The sequence below is a fragment of the Carassius carassius genome, chromosome 1 (assembly GCF_963082965.1).
Source record: "Carassius carassius chromosome 1, fCarCar2.1, whole genome shotgun sequence".
NCBI lineage: Eukaryota > Metazoa > Chordata > Actinopteri > Cypriniformes > Cyprinidae > Carassius > Carassius carassius.
The window spans coordinates 30,454,997-30,474,919 of NC_081755.1; the positions used below are offsets into that span (position 1 = coordinate 30,454,997).

The 19,923-nt window shown below is 37.1% G+C and overlaps 1 protein-coding gene across 1 annotated transcript in view; it reads left to right on the forward strand.

The window, feature by feature from the left end:
* The window catches only part of cacna1ia (calcium voltage-gated channel subunit alpha1 Ia), a 163,981-nt gene that overhangs the window by 106,960 nt on the left and 37,098 nt on the right, over window positions 1-19,923 (forward strand). The window contains exons 14-23 of the mRNA XM_059537517.1: window positions 744-831; window positions 3,726-3,886; window positions 8,744-9,220; window positions 11,028-11,128; window positions 14,098-14,221; window positions 14,387-14,455; window positions 17,152-17,330; window positions 17,425-17,551; window positions 18,471-18,596; window positions 18,882-18,971. Of these exons, the coding sequence (XP_059393500.1) occupies window positions 744-831; window positions 3,726-3,886; window positions 8,744-9,220; window positions 11,028-11,128; window positions 14,098-14,221; window positions 14,387-14,455; window positions 17,152-17,330; window positions 17,425-17,551; window positions 18,471-18,596; window positions 18,882-18,971 (1,542 nt within the window). The remainder of the gene's footprint in view (window positions 1-743; window positions 832-3,725; window positions 3,887-8,743; window positions 9,221-11,027; window positions 11,129-14,097; window positions 14,222-14,386; window positions 14,456-17,151; window positions 17,331-17,424; window positions 17,552-18,470; window positions 18,597-18,881; window positions 18,972-19,923) is intronic.

Here is a 19,923-nt window from a genome sequence, read left to right on the forward strand (position 1 = left end):
AAGGTACACACTGCAAGGCATTTGAGAAATCGAGTGTTTTGGTTGATGCACAAAACAATCTCCGACGTAACAGGGCCAGTAACTTTTGGGTTTAGCTGCTGAATATGAATATTTCATCCTCACTGAGTTAATTTGAATACATTATTGTGAAAAGCATCTGTTGACTGTGATGCTTTTCATAAGGGGGACAAATTTGTGGTGGTGTTTAGCAACAACAGCAAGAACATGGCGTGGCTCTAATAACTTACCGCTGTCCTGGGGCATTTTTCCACAGGCTTTTGTTGTTCTTGCCGGTGAATATATTTTTGATGGGCATGCTTGTATAAATAGGGCTTCTCGGGCAGGTATGCAGACTGCAGGAGTAGGTTATCTCTCCAGGGAACGTGTAGAAGTGGGCCTCCAGGTTATGGTCTAGATCTGAGACACTGTGTGAGGGTGAGTGGGGAACTAGAGCAAATGCTTTCAGAGGGAAGGCAGCGAGATTGACATATCTATTAAAAAAGGCTCAGGGCTGTTTAGTTATTTTACAAAAGAAATTCTGTCCCTCACTTTGGTCTGTTATTTGTCTGGCTCACACAGCGCAATAATAACATTGTCTAGCCCGTGGTTAAGTATGGTTATGTTTACATAGATGAGTGAAAGCCAAACTGACTTTAAGAGTGGAATCTCTGTGCCATGTGAATGTAACTCAAGCTATCTTGTGTTATTTTGACCTTGTGTACATGGTTTTTTGTCTGTGACAGGGTGATGCTAACCGTTCCTATTCTGATGATGACAGATCCTCTTGTAACTTAGAAGAAACTGAGAAAAAGGATTCACTCCAACTGTCAGGTACTGAGCTGTGGACTAACTAAGGAAGTGTTCAGCACAGCTGTGTTTTTTTCCCCTTTTCTTCTGAACCTTCTGTTCTGTTCTTTTTTTTTTTTTTGGTTCATTCTAAGCAGAAACTCTGTGTCATGTTCTGAGCTCCTTTTCAGATTATCTGAAAGAAAAAAAGGTTGCTATGGTCAGCTACATGTTAACATTCATAAAGTAAGCTTTTCTGTATTTTGACTTTTTAAAATAATTTTGAAGGTGAAGGTTTTATCAATGATAAGTCCAGATGTAAATGATGTGTTATGTCAATTATTTTAATTAGTTAAAACTCGTCATTTATCGTTATCAAGTTTGGGGTCATTAAGATTTTTATTTTTAAGAAAATTATTATTATTATTATTATTTAAGAAATTATTACTGTATTTAACGCCCATATTTTATGTCTTAAGTTGATCAGAAGTGATAGTAAATACATTTATAATGTTTTCTTTTACAAATAAATGCTGTTATTTTTCAATTAAAAATTTTAAATCACAATTTCCTCAATATTATAAGCAGAACAACTGTTTTCAAAATTTCTTATAATATTTTGTTTTTTTAATTAAGCACCGAATCAGCATGTTCGTAGTGTTTCTGAAGGATCATGTGACACTGAAGCCTGAAGTAATGGCTGCTGAAAAATCAGCTTTGTCATGGCAGGAATAAATTACATTTTAAAATAGAAAACAGCTATTTTAAATTGTAATCATTTCAAAATAATACTTATTTTGGTAACACTTTGGAATACTGTTTCTTACTTACTACATAACTAATAAGGAATTATTGAAAAACTAACAGGTGATTTTTCATTAACACTTAACTCACTACTGTTAACTACTAAGGAAGATGTGTTAACTAATCAGTATGTAATATAATTTTATGATTGTGTTAAGTAACAGTTAGCTAATCAATAACTAATGTATTCTGTCATACATCCTGAAGAACTACTATTAATTATCTACTAGTTAGGGTTCAAGAAAAATAACTATGAAGTAACTACTAATGAACAGTTTTACACAATTTCATTGAATTGTGACCCTTTCATATAAAAGTTATGGTAACACTTTAGTATAGGGTCCAATTCACACTAATAACTAGTTGCTTATTAGCATGTCTTTTATTAACATATTGGCTGTTTATTAGTGCTTATAAAGTACATATAATGCATAACATCCATAATCCTACCCAATACCCTAAACTTAACAACTACCTTATAAACTATTAATAAGCAGCAAATAAGGAGTTAATTGAGGCAAAAGTCATAGTTAATGGTTAGTTGATAGTGAGAATTGGACCCTTAAATAAAGTGTGACCAAAGTTATTAGCAATAATAGTAGTAGTATGAAAATGCAATATTAATAAATGCAATACATTTTATAGAGCTTTTGCCTGTGTAGTAAATTGTTTTGTGAGTGTGTTTTGTAAGAAATCAGCTTTCAATAAGAACCCCACCACGACTCCAGTGCCTTGCGATAATTACCTTAGTTTTTATATTTTATATACAGTACTGTATGTGTGCCTCCTCAGCATATACCACATTACCATTAATTCAATTTCTGTATGTAAGGCAAAGCCTGAGGAAAAGTGAAAATACAGGTATCCAATTTGTAATTAATAAAGAATTATAAAATAATTATGCAGGACTTATTTTGAACCTGAAACATTAGGCCTATTCTAAAGTAAAAAAAAATATTGGGAACCCATTAGTAATTAATAAAGAATTATCAGATAATTCCCGAAGAATTACTAAGAAAATGAAACAGTATTCTAAAGTGAAAACACAGGGAACCCATTAGTAATTAATAATTAATGATCAAATAATTCTGCAGGACTTATTTTGAACCTGAAACATTAGGCCTATTCTAAAGTGAAAATGTTGAGAACCCATTAGTAATTAATAAAGAATTATCAGATAATTTTGCAGGACTTACAGAATTCTAAAGTGAACCTATTAGTAAATAATAATAAACTACATCATTCTGACTATAAAAAAACCTATAAAAGTAATCATAAACTTTGTAAAATACTCTCATCTGTTTATTTCAGATGAGAACATTTCTTAATACAGCATTTTTTATTCCATTTTAACATGTATACTGCCCACATTTTAACTAATTTAACAAACATTTTATAATCAAAAGTTAAACATTTAGAAGCAAACAAAATCCATATTTCATTTAACACTTAACACAATCATAAAATTATATTACATACTAAATAGTTAACATCTTTCTTACTAGTTAACAGTAGTGAGTTAAGTGTTAATGAATAATCACCTGTTAGTTCTTCAATAATTCCTTATTAGTTGTGTAGTAAGAAACAGTATTCCAAAGTGTTACCCTTATTTTTTATTTTAAAAAATGATGCTTGGTGAGCATAAGATATGTCTTTAAATAAGCATTTTCAAAATCTTACTGACCCCACAGATAGACTAGTTACTGTGACAAAATGCTGAAATCATATAATATCCTAAACTGTTTCAAAAATGAGTAACTGAAAGCAATGCATTGAAACGTCTCATTAATATCTGGTCAAAAACTGAAAAAAAATCATGGCGCTGTGAGATCTAAGGACATGATGTTATGAATAATGCATGTACACGCTGATACTCTCCACAGACAGAAGACAAACTTGCAAACTCCCACGAGTGTCGCCTGGCATGAGAGGAGGCTTTAGAAATACCAGAAATCATGCAAGCTTGAAACTTTAATAGGCTTAGTGGAATATACTTCTTAATTCCGCACCACAAACACAAAACAAATTGTTTTTGAATTACTGTGCTTTGCGATAAGCCAGCTAGAGTTGCTCATGGCTTGAGTCCTTCTGATGTGTTTGTGATCTAATCAGTCTTGGCATGTGTGTTTGTGCAGATCCCAAGATTTCCACTTTGACCCCTAATGGGCATCTGGATTTGGCACCTGCACCCAACGCCAGGGGCCTGTACCCATCTGAAAGGCTGAGCTTTGCCCTGGGTTCCCGCAAAAGCAGCGTGAGCTCTCTGGGCATGGCTAGTCTGGAGCAGACGGTGCTGGTGAGCTATTGGGCATGCTGCAGTCAACCTGCCATTCATTACAAGGTCTTACTCACCGAGAGGGCAGCTATATCATATCGCTCCAGCAATCCAAACTCTCTCAAAAAAGCGCAAAGAACACAATAATTATCCATCAGCTCTGCATGTATTAGCATTTTGCAAACCATTAATAAGACACTTATTCAGCACTTAGAGAGCCGTATGTACTCATCTAGCTTGTACGATATTAGCATACACACAGAGGGTCGTTGAGCAGGCACTCGAAGAGCTGAGAGCAACTTATAAACTACATAATTATTTTTACAATGGTTTAAATAATAACAGCCTTTGTGAGGAGGTTGGCTTTTTATAAGAGTTCTAGACAGTGAGGGGGGATTCACTAAGAATGAGTAGAAAGCGTGGCTTATTTGTATGCGCTGTCTGTTATTTTAGTCAGATTCACCAGAAATTATATAAATTAGGGCTGTGCAAAAAATAGAATTCGATTTTCATGCACATCTCATCAGTTAAGGCGCTCCTGTAATTAGTTGTATATCTCCAGCATGTGTGTTCAGATCAGGGTTGCCAAGTTTTCCCAATCGCATTTCCAGGGTGTTCCCCGATAAAAATTGCATCCTGGGGTTAAAATGCACGTTTTTTGGCAGGGCTGCCTTGGTAAAATTCGCATTTTAGGGGCTAAATATCACGTTATTGGGATTGGGGTAACTTTAACCTGCAGACATGAAAAACAACCGCGGACTTGGCAACACTGGTTCAGGTAGAGCAGCATTTACTACACAGCAGGGCTCTGAACCGGTTCAAGGAACGAAAACGAAAACAAATTTTGACAGGAATGGAAACAGAAACTAAATCAAATTTTATAGTTCCGAACAGAATCGAAAATTTGAAATGGCCGATAACCGGTTAATAACGTTATTTTATCATTCCATTTAATATTTGAAATTTGGTGTAAACCAATCACGAATTCCAGTAAACTCCAGCATATGCAAATATGACGCTGAAGCCCAACGAGTGAAATGTCCGCTCAGCTGTGAACTCATCATAAGAGAGTCTCAATGACAATGAACCGCCTTTAGGGCCGGATTAAGACCAAATTAGGCCTGATGACGCAGTGCAAAAAGGGCCTTTTTTTCTCGGCGTTGGTGCATGTGCATTCGACACACAAGCACCAGCATGCCTTTCCTGCCCAACTGAGGACCGCAGCTCTCCTTTGATTATTCCCAACTTTGAGAAGCTCCGCTCGCCGGGGGCATTGGACATCATCATGCACAGATAAATGCGCTAACCAATTTCGACATTTGGAAACGTCTGAGAAAGATTCAGCGATGACAAAAGCTCGTACAAGCTCTGCTGATTCGTTCACAGTCACTGGTTTCTGAGTGTGCATGAATGCAGCAAACTGTATCAGCTAATTTTGACCGATTAATAATCAGTTAAACGGTTTAAAAAGTCATTTATTTATTTTCAGTAATTATCAAAATATTTAAAAAGGTTTGCTGGATGGTTAAAATATGCTACGCTTATATATATATATATATATATATGTATATATATATGTATATATATATATAGAGAGAGAGAGAGAGAGAGAGAGAGAGAGAAAAAACTTGTATAGCCTATACGTTTTTTAGAGAGAAAAAATATATATTTCATTCAGAAATAGACAATGCAGACACAAAATGTTTACAAACATTAGGCTATAATAAACACTAGGCTATTTTGTATAATCATTTGTCATTCAAATACATCGCGAATACGGAAACTTTGATTTTGTGTTGAATGAGAGACCCGCTGGATTCAGTTTCGTTTTAGCCTAAATTAATTAGGTTTATTTTTTCGTTAATATTGCTATAGCTTCTTATATTTTTAATTCTTGTTCTTTTCTAAATACTGTTAATTGAAATTATTTTGTTGTTGAGTGAGGGGAACTAAAATAGCCTAGCGGATCTTCTCAAATTTCCCGGAAGCTGAACAGTTTTCATTTGCTTTATTAACCTCAAAATAATTCTTATAATGAAATTTGGAGTCCAACTTTCAGACGCATATACAGTGTTACTTATTATACATTTACTATTATTCTATATTCTTTATATTAAATAGCATCCAGATACGTCGGGAACATGGAAACATTTGGATTCGTGCCGAAAGAGAGAGGTAGGCATCAGCTTCACCTTAGATTAATTTGTTTTTGGATTGACGTTTTTATAGCCTAAACTAATAACTGTTTTATAATGTTTTTAAACATTTTGCTTTAGACTACAGGCATTTTAGCCTTTTTTATTTCGGAAGTAAATAAAATGCGACGTGAGCCGCAACTTTTCTTTCTACTTTTTTTACTCTCAAAACGCAATCTTATAATGTTTTTCTTTCTTTTAACAATGCAGCAAACATTTTTAAATATCTTAAAAATACTTTGTCTTTAAAGTGTTGATAGATTTTTTTTATTTTTTTATTTTTTTTTATAAGTAGCTTACATTTGGCCAAAATCTAGAGATGATGATGCTGTACACTATTGGCTGTGACTAAGCGTTAGATCTCTATTTTTTCCTTTTCTTTTTGAGTAAAGAAAATGCTATACTTTATTATTATTATATTATTATTATTCTTAGGCAAATAATATTGTTTTTTAAAAATAACATTATTAACCGGTATTTCTTCCACCCGAACCGGTTTCGGAACGGTAATAATATCAGAGGAACGCAGAACAGAAACTTTAAAATATCGATTCTGCTCGGAGTGAACCGATTTAATTTTTTTTTTCATTTTCAAGCTCTGCTACACAGAGCCGTAGTTCACGTACAAGCTACACAAAATCGCTTTCAAAATCAGCAATGAATTGCCTGCGATTTTGAAATCGATTTTGTGTAGATTGTCAGTGAACTACTGCTCTGTGTAGTAAAGTCCAACCAGTGTTGCCAAGTCTGCGGTTGTTTTTCATGTCCGCGGGTTGAAGCGACCCCAATCCCAATAATGTGAGGTTTAGAATTTTACCAAGGGAACCCCACCAAAAAAAATTGTATTTTATCGCCCGAAATTAAACGCGATTGAGCTAGTTTAAGAAGCAATTGGGTTTTGTTTTGAAAACCTGGCAATCCTGATCTGAACGCACATGCTGGAGATATACTAGGAGCGCCTTGACTGACTAGATGCGCATGAAAATCGCCTTTTGATATTTTAGCACAGCCCTAATAGAAGTCATGTAACACCCAAAACTTTAGAGCATCATGTGGGATGGTTTTGGGTTTTAGGTTGTGGAGGTCACAGCAGATTAACGCAATGAGAGAAACTTTACTGTACAGCATCATCCCACCACTGCAATCTAAACACCTGGACCTGAACTCTTTGAAAAACAGTACAGTATTCATTCCACTAAAGGTGTTTACCATCAGCTTCCTGTGGACAGTAGAAGCACAACATTAATTATGCCAGGTAAATAATGCTGAGTGATGATTGAAATTTAAATTTTAAAAAGCCATGGTTTACAGTGAATTTATTACAGCTAAGGGGCATTGTTAGACATGATGCGAAGCTTAGCTGTTATATATTAACTGTTAAACCACAGCTTCGAGGGGCTTATTGCTTTTAGAAAACTATTATTCCACATTATTCCATATATGTATTAAGGCAGGGTTATTCAAATCTTGCCCCGGAGGGCCAATGTGGTTCAGAGTTTGGCTCCAACCCTGATCAAAGTCACCTGCCTGTGATTTTCTAATGATCCCAAAAACATTGATTAGCATGCTCAGGTGTGTTTGACTAGGGTTAGAGATAAACTCTGCAGGAAAGTGGATCTCGTGGTCCAGATTTAAGGATCCCTGATATAAATGTTTCATTCTCCTTCCTTTTATAAAGCTCTTACTATCAAACTTTTCCTTTGCGTGACTTCTCATTCAGTAAATACATTTTTATATTATTTAATGTAACTCATCTTACTGGTTAATCATTGAATCATTTGGTGCATCTAGCACCGCATTGAATTACAAGATTTGAATTACCCTGTATTAAGGTTTCATAAAATAAAACAGAGCAAATAAAGTGTAATGATATTAAAACAAACATTATTCTTCGCTGTAGAATGTAGTTCCTCAGAAACGGTTGTGGTTGCAACAAAGTGGTTGCCAAGCAACACACAGACATTATAAGAAAGGTGTATGTTTGTAGTGTAATTTACAACAGCTTTGAACACAGCTCAGCCAATCACAATAAAGGACCAGAACTATCAATTTTCTAATAAAAAGTTTACCACCTATTTCCCTTGGGAAGTAAAAGCACAATGTTAATAATGCAAGGCAAAATTTAGTAATTTAGTAATTTGATTTAATAATACAATCAATTTTTTCATCTTCTAACGTCTTTGATTTCCTTGTGTGTGTGTGTGTGTGTGTGTGTGTGTGTGTGTGTGTGTGGGTGTGTGTGTGTGTGTGTGTGTGTGTGTGTGTATGTTTGTGTGTTTGTGTGTGTGTGTGTGTGTGTGTGTGTGTGTGTGTGTGCGTGCGTGCGTGTGTGTGTGTGTGTGTGTGTGTGTGTGTGTGTGTGTGTGTGTGTGTGTATGTGTAAACTGTAAAATGCATGCTTGCTCATCGTCCTCACGGTCTGGAGTTACAATTCTAAAATGTGTTCTCACAAAAGCTTAGTACAGTGCATAGCGATGCTCCAAATAGCTTGATGGAAGATGATGGACTTTTTTTTGCACATTTTCTCACCCTTTTTAGAACAGTTTTCATATCTTTTTACAGGTCAGCCAGATTCCAAAATGGTTTGATTGCAGTTGTTGCAGCACTTACAATATATGTCAGTCTGTCTCACAACCATGCACATTAGAAGTGTCTGTAATCAGCTTGCATTCTATCGTTTCAGTGTCCAGGACGAGCCTCTCTGTACCACAACTGGGGACGGCCCACGCGGCCAGGAATATGGAGTCGCAGGTCAAGCTGGAACAGCTTGGGTCGATCCTCTAGATGCTTGGGGATGGGGGGCGGAGGCAGTTTAAGGGTCCGTAGCCCTCACTCTCACCCCGCTGAGCAGGAGTCCCTGCTGTCTCCTCCGCCCCCTCCTCTGCACCCGCCTCTGCTCTCCAGACACTTCGTCCCATGCAGAGAACGGCGGGCTCTCTCTCTGGAGCTTCCTGAGCTGCTGCAGGTGCCTGGACCGGCCTTGCCTCCTCTGCATCCCCGGCAAAGCAAGAAGAGCTTCTCTGGGGGTCTGGGAAGCGTTGGAGAGCACCAGGACTGTAATGGGAAGACACCGTCAGTCCAACCACAAATCATCAATGAAGTCTACCCTCAGGTCAATGCACGCAAGGACAGGGAGGATCTGGACGATGAGCTGGACTATGTAAGTGTCCACTAAATTTTTTTTCAAGGGATACTTAAATGTGTTTCTAACTCATATGACTGACTTTCTTCTGTGGAAATCATAAGTACAGTAGATATTTAGCTGAACCTTGTGAAAAAAAAAAACAAAAAAAAAACATAAAAGCAGATCATTTGAGTTCATGTCATATTCCAAGTCTTCTATATCCATACTATAGCTTTGTGTGAGTCACAGACCAAAATGTAAGTTTGTATTCACTGATCATCCCTTCCACAACAGCTCTCAAATCTCATTACATTTAAAGGTCTCCTGAAGTGACTTGAAACAAGCAGCGTTATGCTGTGTGGTGACGTAATTTAAACTGAAACAGGAAGAGAGGGTGGGACATATTGAGCAGCCATGCCCCCCTTTTAAAATAGCCAATAGCGTTTTGTTTTTATCTGCTCAGGCCAGAGACGTTAAGCTCAGTAAAACTGCATTTGACAGCCACAGTCTAATAGATTATCCCCTAGATTCAATATGAAACTCTTAATAAAACAAAATATTGGTCATAATCATGCTGAGGCTGTGTAGTTTTAGTTTTCAATAAATGATGACTTAGTTGTGCATATGATCTGCTCCTTGCGATCGCATCTCTGGACAGGAGCCAAAGGTCGGATCAGAGTGTGTGCGCTGCCGCGGTTCGCGTGAAACCAGACCTCATTTGCACCAATCAAAAGCATATTACACTGTCTGAATCATTCCCTATCACCTACACTGTACACTACGAGGCATTCACTGTACAGGACTGATCTCAGCTGGCGCTTCAGCATCTATAGTTATAGTGCAGGAGGCGGGTGCTCCAGATTTTAGACAGCATTTGATTGGTCAGAAGATTTGATGAGAAGATGAAGTATGATGTGACATCAAAAAATTTGTTGAGCCGTTTTAGCGGAAGAAATGAACTGCAAGATTGTAATTCTTATATCTTCTAAATAAGAATTGTGTCACTGTTTTGGAGTACACTGCCTTATAAAATAACCTTAAGACTAACATATTGATGCTAATACCGCCCTAAAAATAATTTTTATTTCATGGGGACTTTAAACTGCCACATTGAAATTGCTTATGACAACTATTGCCATTTGATGTGATTGCCATCAAACCTGGCACAATGCATCTCATGTCATGATTAAATATTATTTTTGAGCCCATAGTTCAGTTCAGCCAGGATGCAATAAATGTGTTTGACTGTATTTCTGACCAAATAAATTTAGCCTTGGTGAGCATAGGAGACTTGTTTCAAAAACATTTGACACGATCCCAAACTTTTTCAACAGTAAAGTGTGGCTTCAGAAGACTTCTGTCATTTATGGAGCTTTAGAAATTGGTGTTCCATGGAAGATAGAGATTCAAATGTTGGAAAAAAAAAATTTTTTGATGAAAATGAGAATTGTCTTTTAAATGGTATTTTTTGTGTGGATTATCTTAAGTTAGATTGGCTCCTGTAAAACAGCGTTTGCACACATTGTAAATCTTCTTGAAGCAGAGCCAACTGAACATACAATCTACTACACAATGAAAATCGACTAATTATTATCTGTTGAGGAGGAATGCTAACAGATGGCAGCAGGATTTCAGTTTTTAATTTACAGCCAGACTCTCTTGTTTTGTAAGCAATTAAGGGTAACATGGCAGCTCCAAGGGGAACTGAAACATTGGAAAGCTCAGTTTCATAACTGCTTTAACTATCAAACGTGTTTCCAAGAAAGTTCTCCCACCCTGAACACTGCAGAATTAATCTTAGTGCTCATTTCTGCCAACTAAATACATATTTTTCTGTCGGCAGAGTCTATGTTTCCGGATCCAGAAGATGATAGAGGTGTACAGACCAGACTGGTGTGAGACCAGGGAAGACTGGTCCGTCTTCCTCTTCTCTCCCCAAAACAAGTAATTCCCTTAACCTCCTGCATCATCTGTGTCAATACATAACAGTCATGAATATGATTTATAATAGCTGATGGAAGCGGTTTGATCTATTGACCTGTTTAGACACAATTTATATATAGTTTTACGTGTTATATGCTAACTGTGAGTTCTCAGTTCATTTTTATTTAGAAAAAAGTAGAAAAACAGGAACATAGTTTTGGTTTCTTGGCTGCCATGTGTGATCGGCCTTTGGGTGATTATGTTCACAGCCAATCAAATGGCATTTAACATTTATGTGGTCAAAGAGACTTTGCAGCGAAACTTGACACTAATAATAAATAAATGCCATTTTAGAGAAGCCAACTTATTTTGTTTGCCTTGGTAGTTTCATTAGCTTGAATAAAGCAGAGAGTGCAATATTTACAGTAATCACCTATTGCAGGGTTTTCCAAAAGGGTTTTTGTATTGATGTAAAGGCTTAGAATTAATGAAATGATACATTGTGCAACATTAAAGTAAATAAATACTTTTTTAAAAAGCAATAAAAAAAATAAATAAAAATATATATTTAAGGGTTATTATAAGAAACGTCTCAGTTACTTATGGTAACCCTCGTTCCCTGAAGGAGGGAATGGAGACGCCACGTCGGTGACCGACAAAAATGGGATATCGCTTCAATAGACCAATCTACTTTGAGTGTAAACTAAATGAGCCAATGCACATTGGCATGCAATTATTGCATCCAGCTGCCGCTGATCACAGCGTGAGTATAAGAAGGCACCAGGTGCAATGCATACCAGGTTTTCACTGAGGAGCCAAGTCAGAGACCCTGCAGCTCAGCGGCGGTACAGCAACCAGGGCGACGGGACGTGGCGTCTCCGTTCCCTCATTCAGGGAACGAGGGTTACCATACGTGACTGAGACATTCCCTTTCAGTCGGTCACTCTCGACGCCACGTCGGTGACTGACGAAAATGGGATCCCTATCAAAGCGCCATGGGTGCTGCCCCTTCCAGTGCCCTGTGCGAGCCGCCTGTGCCCCTATTAGGTGTAGGCCGGGGCTCAGAACAAGTAGTTCCACTCACCATTGTCAAAGTACTACCTCACTGGGTGAGATTGGATAACACTGGGAAAACATACCCGTTCCACTTGGAACCGGGACGCTGCGGAAGCCCCATAATTCCCGAAGGAGGTCTCGGGGGCAAATACACACATAGCATTCGTTTAGGAGTATATGGAGAAATTTTAGGTGATTAAAACCATCTTGGGAAGGCAGAAGTCTGCCGGGGAAACATGGGCTCTAAGGCTATACCGTGGACTATACACATACGAGTACCGCTTAGGTCTCAATATGGAACCCAGCCTTCCAAGGTTCTCACAGATTCATCATGAAGGCCTGGCGCTGGACGTTCCGCCGCGTCCAGCTGCTTAGGGTGAAAAAGGATCTCAACAGGGTCTACAGTACAGACACTCTGGAGCAGTTTAAGCAAGCCGACACTAACCGGGGCCTCTCAGTGCCACTACCTGTTTGAGGTGAGAACACAGGTGGATAACGGTTCTACACGAAGGCTATAAAACCTAGCGAACGTGTTAGGGGTCGCCCAGCCCACAGCTCTACCAATATCTGTCAGCGAGGTGCCACGAGCCAGCGCCCAGGAGGATGCAACACTTCTAGTTGAGTGGGCTCGCAACCTGAACGGGCAGGGCACACCCTGTGCCTGATAAGCCAGGGTTATGGCATCCACAATCCAGTGGGCCATCCTTTGCTTAGAGATGGCATTCCCCTTCTGCCGGCCTCTGTAACAGGCAAAGAGCTGGTCTGAGGTCCTGAAGCTTCCTTGAAGGTGTCCGTTCTACGTAGCACCTTAATGCTTGGACGGGACAAAGCAAAGCTCCTGTTGCCATGTCTCTCGGCCCCGCCCCACTCATCACATACCCCCATCGCCCCTCGCGGGCCAGGGGTACCCTCGAGACTGCGCTCAATCCCCTACAGTAATGCTTTTGCACTTGTGCTGCTGTGTCTCACACAGCCTCATTGTAAGCAAACCCTGCTGGCAATCATGCACCTTCCTGTTCCTTTTACACTTTAAAAACGACTCATGGGCTTTGTCAGATAAGAGTCAAATGTTGTCAGTCTAAGCAAAATTTGAAAGTGCAGCTGGAAGTCTGACCTCATTTTAGCACAAAACAGATTAGTATTTGCTCCACGCCCAAGAACAGGTTGAAATGAAGCAGGTAAAGGTAAGCTTGTGTCATATAGTGCCACTGATTTGATACCTGAATTATTTAATTAATTAAATTAATTGAATGGTTGATTGATTGAAAGTAGTCGATTCTTTATTGCTGCTTGGCAGCAGTTAAAAACATTATTTTGCAGATTCCATTATTTATTAAAAATTTTAACTATTTTCAACAGTTATAATAAGAAATGTTACTTCTTGAGCATCAAGTCAGTATATTTGAATGATTTCTAAAGGATCGTGTGACTGGAGACTGGAGCAATGATGCTGAAAATTCAGCTTCGCATCACAGAAAGAAAAATATAATTAAAACAAATAAATAGAAAACAGGTCATTGATATCATAATAATATTTTGGAATAATACTGTTTTTTTTCTGTATTTGTATCAAATAAATGGAGCCTTGGTTAGTCTAAGATGATTTTGAAAAGTATTTTATATAACAAGGTCTGTCTTACATTTATTAAGTGTATTGATTAATCCATTAGGGAAATTACAACATTAATATTTTGAATATTGATATCCAAAATGTTTAACATTTGTGTTTATTGCTTAGTACTATGCTGTTAACAACATCAGAAACCACACCCTGTGTTCTAAATCAATCACTTGTGAGATTCCATGATGGTTTGGATGCTTTCTATCTAGGCAGCAAGGCAGCTCACTTGGTTTTGGAACAAAGCTATGTACTTCTGCTTAAGTTGGTCTCTATATACAGTATCTCTATTCCTGACCTCCTCCTTCCTCTTCAGGTTCAGGTTGTTGTGCCAGTCCATTATTGCCCATAAGCTGTTTGACTATGTGGTGCTGGCCTTCATCTTCTCAAACTGCATCACTGTGGCTCTGGAGAGACCCAAGATCCTTCAGGGTAGCCTGGTAAGACTGAGGCCAATGGACCTTTGATTCAGTTTTTTAACCTATTTTAGTTATTAATTTCCATGTTGTCCACAAGCAGATATTCTCACAGCACAAAATTCCAGCTTTTCCCTTTCTACTTTTTCCACAATTCTTCTCTCTCTTTTTTTCTGTCCCTTTCTGCAGGAGAGGCTTTTCCTCACCGTGTCCAATTACATTTTCACAGCCATATTTGTGGGGGAGATGACACTCAAGGTAAACATTTACATTCACAGCATGATATGTTGTGTTAATTTCAGGACTCTCATGTAAAGATTTTTTTCCCCTTCATGTATGTGCTGACATGCCTCTGATATGTGTTGAAAATTATCAATATGGTAATTGTATTCATAGCAATTGCAGATGCTGTGAATATATCTACTACATTTTTTCTTGCATGTTTTAATGGTTTGAGTATAGTATAATCCATTTAGTTATGCATATAATATACAGTGTGGTAGATAAAACACCAGTGAAAATGGTTCTATTTTGCACCTTTCTATTTCAATGCAAATTTTCCATTACAAATTATATTATCAGCATTAAAAATTGAATGAAAAGTTTAATTAAATATGAACATCCATTTCATGATGTTTTAACATTTAATTTGCCTGTCCTTGTTTTGCTTTAGCAAATGCTGCATAAAAGGTTTTTTTGTTGTTGTTGTTTTTTTTTACCTAACCAATAATGTTCTCCAGCATAATTTGTGATATTCCAAAGTACTTCCTGTTCTTCATTGGAAACTACAGCAACATATCGCCTGTACAGAGTCAAAATTTGCATAATTGATCAGTGACCTAGAAATAGTGTGAAATGTTGCCGTTTCTTTTTTTTTATCCCAAATCTTTCAGTTTTATGTATGAAAGAATATTACATAATGCATCATTATATTATATTTTGATAGATATTGAACAAAATTACATGCATTCAGATTATTTGGAGACATTGTTAAAGACTCTGGTCTTCTGAATGGGTAATTAGCTAAATATTTTCCAGTACATGAACCAGTGTGTGTGTATCTCTAATCCATCTCTCATTTCATCATCTTCCTTTCACTCTTTCTCACTCGTTTTCACACACACTTTCTCCTCTGGACCTTTTGAGAGTGGGGTATTACATTTGCTGGCTGGCTCTCTTGTGGCAAGCAATTAAGCAATTATATTAATTAGAGCCAGTTTCCCCTTTCAGACGCAGTCAATCTCGCAGGCTGACCCATCTGTTCTGCTGTATACGCATGGCACTTTTAGGTCATCAGTTATGTAACTTAATCAATTATTAGGAAATGGAACGAACATGAAATAGACCTGTCAAAAGCAACGCTACATTACATAGTAAGACTATACCAGACCATTGTGTTGAAGCAAATTTGTATGATTTTTTTTGTATTAATTGTATTTATTATTATTTTAATTTTTTTGTATTGTTTGTATTTTTATTTATTTTTATTATATATTTTATTATCCATCCATCCATTCATCCATTTTCCAAACTGCTTGTCTTATGTAGAGTTACAAGTATATTTTATTTTATTTTACTTTATTTTATTTTATTTTTTTTATTTTTTTCATCCACCCATTTTCCAAACTGCTTGTCCTGTGTAAACCAAAGATATTAATCCTTTTTAAATGTAATTATTTTATATATTTTATAATAATACTTTTTTTTGTCCCTGTATAATCATTGTACGAGTATATATATATATAGAGAGAGAGAGAGAGAGAGAGAGAGAGAGAGATTTGTTTTTCATATATTTGTTGCCGTTTAAAATGTCTTGTCAACCTCCTATACACAGTTAATATAAGATTATGCAGAGTGTATCTTTTACTGTGGACATTACTAAAAGCGTTGATGCAGTGGGAGACATAAGTCAAACAATGATTCCGCATTTCTCTCGAGGACCAGAAAGTCAACAATTACAGTTTATCCTTGGGGAGTCAGATTCTGCAAGCTACAGCAAAAATATACCTACCGGTATAACATAGCCTGAGGGGCAGCGGCTGATTTTACTGTCCCCAGCCCACCTACGCTCCACTAATAGGAGTTCTGCAAGCAGATCTGCTCTCACTCAAAAAGCACCTCCTTAGTGTCACATTACTGTACTAGCCGGGTATAGATCACTGATTTATTATTGGCTTTCTATGGCAGTATTGTAAAGAAACTGTCAGACTAATACAGCCCAAATTGATCCCAAGAAAGAGCAGATATGTGTCGCAGTACAGCATCTCATTTCTTAAAAGTACATCACTCTCTCTGTCTACAGAACTCTGTTTTCTTGCTCTCTTTGTTCTCGCTCTTTAGACCTTAGCAAATGCTGACGTCAGATCGAGTGTGTGCGCGTACTGTGTTTCTTTCCTGTCACTCGTCTTGTTAGTGTCACAAGAACCTGCCTTGGAGGCCTAAGGCTCAGGTCACCTTGGAGCTTCAATGGATTTTGTATTTTCGTCACTTTTACTGCAATTTTAGTTTCATATTTTTTGCTGTTTTTCCACAATGTTTTTTAAAATCTCCATATCATATCTCTCAGCCTTCAGCAGCTCCCTTAAGTACATCTGCATCTCACCTCTGACAAAATGGTAGATTTTAGATTTTAGTAGCTCAGTTGAGTTGTAAAATTAGCTCTTCTACAGGAAGCACTATTTTAGGGCTATAATTAGAAGTCTTGGCTTAGCTTGCCTGGAGATCACAAACTCTGACTTTGCTGTCTGTTTCTCCATTGCAATAAATGTTTCGATCAATTCCAGCAAAGATATATAAGCAAAATCACACTAGAAGTGACCAGAATGAGATTAGAGCACCAGAAAACCGAACAAAGTCTATGAAGTTTTACACCAGAACAACAAAGATATACATTACAGAACTGCTTGAATTTTTTATGCTGTCCATTTGAGACGTTGTTTCTTTGTTTATTGTAGGTGGTGTCTATGGGTTTGTATCTTGGAGAGCAGGCGTACTTGCGCAGCAGCTGGAACATTTTGGATGGTTTCCTGGTGTTTGTGTCTTTGATTGACATTGTTGTGTCGATGGCGGGCGGGGCTAAGATCCTGGGGGTGCTCAGAGTTCTCAGGCTTCTACGCACACTGCGCCCCCTCAGGTACATAAAAAAAAAATGCAAGCGTTCATGTGGCATTGCCTGACATGTGCTTGGTTTCTAACTCTGCTAAATGCTTTTTTCCCTCTTCTGACAGGGTTATCAGTCGAGCTCCTGGCCTCAAACTGGTTGTGGAGACTCTGATCACCTCTCTGAAGCCTATAGGAAACATAGTTCTCATCTGTTGTGCCTTTTTTATCATCTTTGGCATCCTGGGAGTCCAGGTAAAGAACTAGATGCTCTCTGAAACATTTTGTCAGAGACAGTGTGCTACCGCTGATGTTTCAGAGGAGCATTTCGAAAGCAACTTTTTAAAAGGAATCTTTGATAAATATGTGAATCTTTGGAAAATTGAGGTGTTATTATTATTGGCAAAATATACAGAGACTAAAACCTGTGGCAGAAGGTTACCATTTGTATGTCAAAATTTAGTTTAAAAAGGCTGTGTATATGATGGTGGTGAGAAGAGACCCTCAATAGGATTGTAAATGCTTCGGAGGACAAAAGCGTTACATAAATGTGTGTGTGTGTGTGTTCGTATATATATATATATATATATATATATATATATATATATATATATATATATATATATATATATATATATATGTATGTATGTATGTATGTATGATTGATTGATTGATTTCTTTAAGATCATGTGACACTGAAGACTGGAGTAATGGCTGGTCAAAATTCAGTTTTGCCATCACAGGAATAAATTACATTTTAAACTATATTCAAATAGAAAACCTTGTTTTAATTTAAACAGTATTTCACAATAGTACTGTTCTGTTCATTTAAATTCAAATTATTTTTGTTTTAATATTTGACATTTTATTTTTTATTATTAGCCTTTTGTCTTTTTTTCTCCAGTTTTTGTGCTTAATATCACTGTCATACCCTTTCTCTCTTCATCACCATTGCTTTCAGTTTCTTTTTATTTTGTGTTCATATTATTCCTTTTCAGTGCCTGCATCTTGTTCTTTTCTTCATAGAACATGTTTTCTTATTCTGTCCTGGCCTTCTTTCATAACAACCTTTTTCTTTCAAATATCCTCTGCTCTGACAGTTTTATTAAAGAGATGCTTGAGTAGTGTGGCGTTGAATGACATGAAGTGTGTGCCATTTATTTTGCCTTCACAGCTTTTCAAAGGCAAGTTCTACTACTGCTTGGGCCTGGATGTCAAAAACGTCACCAACAAGTCTGACTGCATCTTGGCCAATTATAAGTGGGTCCATCACAAGTACAACTTTGACAATTTGGGCCAGGTTAGTTTGTTCTCTGACTGGGCTTATCAAATTACATGACAGATTCACAAAATACCAAATACTGGGCAACTCAATTTGTTGCTTTGTTTAATGTACCTTTATTTGTGTGCATCTGTACCAGATTGACCTCTTCTTTACATCACATCTGGTTGTCTATCTGTCCTTGCAGCATATTTGTCTGTTCAACCCCATCTATCTTTGTTTGTCCTGCTTGTCTTTCTACCATCTCTATACTTCTGTGTGTCCTTGCTTGTGCTTGTATGAACGTGTGTTTATGTTTTACAGGCTCTGATGTCCCTGTTTGTGCTGGCATCAAAGGACGGCTGGGTCAACATCATGTATCATGGTTTGGACGCAGTGGCAGTGGACCAGCAGGTAATCCACTTCATGTAACATGTTCATTCTGTTAATACTAACCTGGTGAATATAAATTGTGCTCTTTCAATGTCATATGGATGTTGTAATACATTTGCATAATTGTATCACAATGAACCATCACTGTCAGTCCTCTAGTATAGTGTTAACCCCAAGCAGGCACTTTTATACAGACTTTTTAAAGTACAAATAGCCACACAAATATAATCACACATATATTATGAAATAAAGAAGTCTAAGCTTTAAAGAATTTAAATTAAGGTAAAATAAATATCTGACGCTGGACCAAAAACCAGTCATAAGTAGCATGTTTATATTGTATGGGTCAAAATTATAGATTTTTCTTTTATGCCAAAAATCATTAGGATATTCAGTAAAAATCATGTCCCATGAAGATATTTCGTAAATTTCCTTCCATAAATACAGTATATCAAAACTTTATTTTTTTTTTATTTGTAATATGCATTGCTAAAAATTTCATTTTGCCTTTGTTAAAGGTGATTTTCTCAATATTTTAAAATATATTTTATTTTATTTGTTTTTTTTTTTTTGCACTCTCAGATTCCAGATTTTCAAATAGTTGTATCTCAGCCAAATGTTATCCCATCCTAACAAACCATACATCAATGAAAGATATTTATTCCGCTTTGAGACAATGTATAAATATCATTTTCAAAAGATTTACCCTTATGACTGGTTTTGTGGGGCAGGATCACATGTTAGATGAAAATCTAAAAAACAGAAAATTCTTTAAAGAATAGAGGAAAAGATATGACAAGAGCATAGTGATCAAAGAGACGACAAGACCGGACTCAAGTACTACAACCCTAGAAGCACATCAAATTATGTATTATTTATAAGTTGCTTTGGCCTAATGGTTAGAGACTTGGACTAGTTACCAGAAGGTCGCTGGTTAGAGTCTCGGTACTGGCAGGAGTTGTATGTGGGGGGA